The sequence below is a fragment of the Salmo salar genome, unplaced genomic scaffold (genome assembly GCF_965601325.2).
Source record: "Salmo salar unplaced genomic scaffold, fSalSal1 ptg000525l, whole genome shotgun sequence".
Taxonomy (NCBI): Eukaryota; Metazoa; Chordata; class Actinopteri; order Salmoniformes; family Salmonidae; genus Salmo; species Salmo salar.
Window position 1 is genome coordinate 267,501 of NW_027675410.1, and position 7,500 is coordinate 275,000.

At 42.0% G+C, this 7,500-nt stretch overlaps 1 protein-coding gene across 2 annotated transcripts in view; it reads right to left on the minus strand.

The window, feature by feature from the left end:
* LOC123733099 (CD9 antigen-like) overlaps positions 1–7,500 on the minus strand; it is a 71,289-nt gene that overhangs the window by 9,518 nt on the left and 54,271 nt on the right. For both annotated transcript variants that reach the window (XM_082972035.1, XM_082972036.1), the window contains exon 3: positions 1–68. This exon is cut by the window's left edge and continues 30 nt beyond it. In XM_082972035.1, coding sequence (XP_082828161.1) covers positions 1–68 — 68 coding nt within the window. The remainder of the gene's footprint in view (positions 69–7,500) is intronic.

Here is a 7,500-nt window from a genome sequence, read left to right on the forward strand (position 1 = left end):
GGCTCCACAGCAGCCCAGGAACCCAACAACCATCATCAAGGCCCCAGCAGCAATCAGAATGTACACACCTATGGACCACACAGCACATACACCATATATACACCATATACACCATATATACACCATATACACACCTATGGACCACACAGCACATACACCATATATACACCATATACACCATATATACACCATATACACACCTATGGACCACACAGCACATACACCATATATACACCATATACACCATATATACACCATATACACACCTATGGACCACACAGCACATACACCATATATACACCATATACACCATATATACACCATATACACACCTATGGACCACACAGCACATACACCATATATACACCATATACACCATATATACACCATATACACACCTATGGACCACACAGCACATACACCATATATACACCTATGGACCACACAGCACATACACCATATATACACCTATGGACCACACAGCACATACACCATATATACACCATATACACCATATATACACCATATACACACCTATGGACCACACAGCACATACACCATATATACACCATATACACCATATATACACACCTATGGACCACACAGCACATACACCATATATACACCATATACACCATATATACACCATATACACACCTATGGACCACACAGCACATACACCATATATACACCATATACACCATATATACACCATATACACACCTATGGACCACACAGCACATACACCATATATACACCATATACACCATATATACACCATATACACACCTATGGACCACACAGCACATACACCATATATACACCATATACACCATATATACACCATATACACACTTATGGACCACACAGCACATACACCATATATACACCATATACACCATATACACACCTATGGACCACACAGCACATACACCATATATACACCATATACACCATATATACACCATATACACACCTATGGACCACACAGCACATACACCATATATACACCATATACACCATATATACACCATATACACACCTATGGACCACACAGCACATACACCATATATACACCATATACACCATATATACACCATATACACACCTATGGACCACACAGCACATACACCATATATACACCATATACACCATATATACACCATATACACACCTATGGACCACACAGCACATACACCATATATACACCATATACACCATATATACACCATATACACACCTATGGACCACACAGCACATACACCATATATACACCATATACACCATATATACACCATATACACACCTATGGACCACACAGCACATACACCATATATACACCATATACACCATATATACACCATATACACACCTATGGACCACACAGCACATACACCATATATACACCATATATACACCATATACACACCTATGGACCACACAGCACATACACCATATATACACCATATACACCATATATACACCATATACACCATATACACCATATACACACCATATACACACCTATGGACCACACAGCACATACACCATATATACACCATATACACCATATATACACCATATATACACCTATGGACCACACAGCACATACACCATATATACACCATATACACCATATATACACCATATACACACCTATGGACCACACAGCACATACACCATATATACACCATATACACCATATATACACCATATACACACCTATGGACCACACAGCACATACACCATATATACACCATATACACCATATATACACCATATATACACCTATGGACCACACAGCACATACACCATATATACACCATATACACCATATATACACCATATACACACCTATGGACCACACAGCACATACACCATATATACACCATATACACCATATATACACCATATACACACCTATGGACCACACAGCACATACACCATATATACACCATATATACACCATATACACACCATATATACACCATATACACCATATACACCATATACACACCATATATACACCATATACACCATATACACACCTATGGACCACACAGCACATACACCATATATACACCATATACACACCATATACACCATATATACACCATATACACCATATACACACCTATGGACCACACAGCACATACACCATATATACACCATATACACACCATATACACCATGTACACACCTATGGACCACACAGCACATACACCATATATACACCATATATACACCACATACACCATATACACCATATATACACCATATATACACCGTATACACCATATATACACCATATACACACCATATACACCATATACACCATATACGCCATATATACACCATATACACACCATATACACACCATATACACCATATACACACCTATGGACCACACAGCACATACACCATATACACCATATATACACCATATATACACCATACATACACCACATATACACCATATACACCATATATACACCATATATACACCATATACACCATATATACACCATATACACCATATACACACCTATGGATCCCACACCATATACACCATATATACACCATATACACCATACACACCATATAGATCTTAGTGCCGCTTTTGATACCATCGATCACCACATTCTTTTGGAGAGATTGGAAACCCAAATTGGTCTACATGGACAAGTTCTGGCCTGGTTTAGGTCTTATCTGTCGGAAAGATATCAGTTTGTCTCTGTGAATGGTTTGTCCTCTGACAAATCAACTGTAAATGTCGGTGTTCCTCAAGGTTCCGTTTTAGGACCACTATTGTTTTCACTATATATTTTACCTCTTGGGGATGTCATTCGAAATCATAATGTTAAATTTCACTGCTATGCGGACGACACACAGCTGTACATGTCAATGAAACATGGTGAAGCCCCAAAATTGCCCTCGCTAGAAGCCTGTGTTTCAGACATAAAGAAGTGGATGGCTGCAAACTTTCTACTTTTAAACTCGGACAAAACAGAGATGCTTGTTCTAGGTCCCAAGAAACAAAGAGATCTTCTGTTGAATCTGACAATTAATCTGGATGGTTGTACAGTCGTCTCAAATAAAACTGTAAAGGACCTCGGCGTTACTGTGGACCCTGATCTCTCTTTTGAAGAACATATCAAGACTGTTTCAAGGACAGCTTTTTTCCATCTACGTAACATTGCAAAAATCAGAAACTTTCTGTCCAAAAATGACGTAGAAAAATGTATCCATGCTTTTGTTACTTCTAGGCTGGACTACTGCAATGCTCTACTTTCCGGCTAGCCGGATAAAGCACTAAATAAACTTCAGTTAGTGCTAAATACGGCTGCTAGAATCCTGACTAGAACCAAAAAATTTGATCATATTACTCCAGTGCTAGCCTCCCTACACTGGCTTCCTGTTAAGGCAAGGGCTGATTTCAAGGTTTTACTGCTAACCTACAAAGCATTACATGGGCTTGCTCCTACCTATCTTTCCGATTTGGTCCTGCCGTACATACCTACACGTACGCTACGGTCACAAGACGCAGGCCTCCTAATTGTCCCTAGAATTTCTAAGCAAACGGCTGGAGGTAGGGCTTTCTCCTATAGAGCTCCATTTTTATGGAATGGTCTGCCTACCAATGTGAGAGACGCAGACTCAGTCTCAACCTTTAAATCTTTACTGAAGACTTATCTCTTCAGTAGGTCCTATGATTAAGTATAGTCTGGCCCAGGAGTGTGAAGGTGAACGGAAAGGCTGGAGCAACGAACCGCCCTTGCTGTCTCTGCCTTGCCAGTTCCCCTCTCTCCACTGGGATTCTCTGCCTCTAACCCTTTTACAGGGGCTGAGTCACTGGCCTGCTGGTGTTCTTCCATGCCGTCCATGGGAGGGGTGCGTCACTTGAGTGGGTTGAGTCACTGACGTGGTCTTCCTGTCTGGGTTGGCGCCCCCCCTTGGGTTGTGCCATGGCGGAGATCGTTGTGGGCTATACTCGGCCTTGTCTTAGGACGGTAAGTTGGTGGTTGGAGACATCCCTCTAGTGGTGTGGGGGCTGTGCTTTGGCAAAGTGGGTGGGGTTATATCCTGCCTGTTTGGCCCTGTCCGGGGGTATCATCGGATGGGGCCACAGTGTCTTCTGATCCCTCCTGTCTCAGCCTCCAGTATTTATGCTGCAGTAGTTTATGTGTCGGGGGGCTAGGGTCAGTCTGTTACATCTGGAGTATTTCTCTTGTCTTATCCGGTGTCCTGTGTGAATTTAAATATGCTCTCTCTAATTCTCTCTTTCTCTCTTTCTGTCTTTCTCTCGGAGGACCTGAGCCCTAGGACCATGCCTCAGGACTACCTGGTATGATGACTCCTTGCTGTCCCCAGTCCACCTGGCCGTGCTGCTGCTCCAGTTTCAACTGTTCTGCCTGCGGCTATGGAACCCTGACCTGTTCACCGGACGTGCTTGTTGCACCCTCGACAACTACTATGATCTTTATTATTTGACCATGCTGGTCATTTATGAACATTTTAACATCTTGACCATGTTCTGTTATAATATCCACCCAGCACAGCCAGAAGAGGACTGGCCACCCCTCATAGCCTGGTTCCTCTCTAGGTTTCTTCCTAGGTTTTTGGCCTTTCTAGGGAGTTTTTCCTAGGGAGTTTTTCCTAGCCACCGTGCTTCTTTCACATGCTTTGCTTGCTGTTTGGGGTTTTAGGCTGGGTTTCTGTACAGCACTTTGAGATATCGGCTGATGTACGAAGGGCTATATAAAAATACATTTGATTTGATTTGATATACACACCATATACACACCTATGGGTCCCACACCATATACACACCATATACACCATATACACCATATACACACCATATATACACCATATACACACCATATACACACCTATGGATCCCACACCATATACACACCATATACACCATATACACCATATACATACTATATATACACCATATACACACCATATACACACCTATGGATCCCACACCATATACACACCATATACACCATATACACCATATACACCATATACACACCATATACACACCATATACACCATATATACACCATATACACCATACACACCATATACACCATATACACACCATATACACCACATATACACCATATACACACCATATACACCATATATACACCATATATACACCATATACACAACATATACACACACCACACACACCATATACACACACCACATACACACACCATATACACACCATACACACCATATACACACAATATACACACCATATACACACCATACACACACCATATACACACCATATACACACACCACACACACCACACACACACACACACACCACACACACCACATACACACACCGTACACACACCATACACACATACACACACACACACACCACACACACCACATACACACGCCGTACACACACCATACACACATACACACACACACACACCACACACACCACATACACACGCCGTACACACAACATACACACATACACACACACACACACACACCACACACACCACATACACACGCCGTACACACACCATACACACATACACACACACACCACAAACCACACACACCATATACACCATATACACACCATATACACCATATATACACCATATATACACCATATACACACCACACACACACCACACACCACACACACCATATACACCATATACACACCATATACACTATATATACACCATATATACACCATATACACACCACACCACACACCACACACCACACACACCATATACACCATATACACACCATATACACCATATATACACCATATATACACCATATACACACCACACCACACACCATATACACCATATACACACCATATACACCATATATACACCATATATACACCATATACACACCACACACACACCACACACCACACACACCATATACACACCATATACACCATATATACACCATATATACACCATATACACACCACACCACACACCACACACCACACACACCATATACACCATATACACACCATATACACCATATATACACACCATATATACACCATATACACACCACACACCACACACACCATATACACCATATACACACCATATACACCATATATACACCATATATACACCATATACACACCACACACACACCACACACCACACACACCATATACACCATATACACACCATATACACCATATATACACCATATATACACCATATACACACCACACCACACACCATATACACCATATACACACCATATACACCATATATACACCATATATACACCATATACACACCACACACACACCACACACCACACACACCATATACACACCATATATACACCATATATACACCATATACACACCACACCACACACCACACACCACACACACCATATACACCATATACACACCATATACACCATATATACACCATATATACACCATATACACACCACACACCACACACACCATATACACCATATACACACCATATACACCATATATACACCATATATACACCATATACACACCACACACACACCACACACCACACACACCATATACACCATATACACACCATATACACCATATATACACCATATATACACCATATACACACCACACCACACAGTGAATAACTGCTTTAACCGTTACAAATTATTAAGTCTGATGTTGAAAGTTTTTCTCTAGTCTCACTCTGTCACAAACCACAAGCAAATGGATGCAGGGATGGACACACACACACACACACACACACACACACACACACACACACACACACACACACACACACACACACACACACACCCTTGTTTGTTGCAGAGGAAGTGATGTCTTGGTCAACAGATCATTGTGATGTCAGAACAACAACTCCTCCCACTAACGGATTCTGAGACAGTTATTAACATGGCTGCCATTCCTCTGTAACCCTGGTGATATAGCAGCCCTCTGTAACCCTGGTGATATAGCAGCCCTCTGTAACCCTGGTGATATAGCAGCCCTCTGTAACCCTGGTGATATAGCAGCCCTCTGTAACCCTGGTGATATAGCAGCCCTCTGTAACCCTGGTGATATAGCAGCCCTCTGTAACCCTGGTGATATAGCAGCCCTCTGTAACCCTGGTGATATAGCAGCCCTCTGTAACCCTGGTGATATAGCAGCCCTCTGTAACCCTGGTGATATAGCAGCCCTCTGTAACCCTGGTGATATAGCAGCCCTCTGTAACCCTGGTGATATAGCAGCCCTCTGTAACCCTGGTGATATAGCAGCCCTCTGTAACCCTGGTGATATAGCAGCCCTCTGTAACCCTGGTGATATAGCAGCCCTCTGTAACCCTGGTGATATAGCAGCCCTCTGTAACCCTGGTGATATAGCAGCCCTCTGTAACCCTGGTGATATAGCAGCCCTCTGTAACCCTGGTGATATAGCAGCTGATGATACCACTAGCTGAGAGGAGA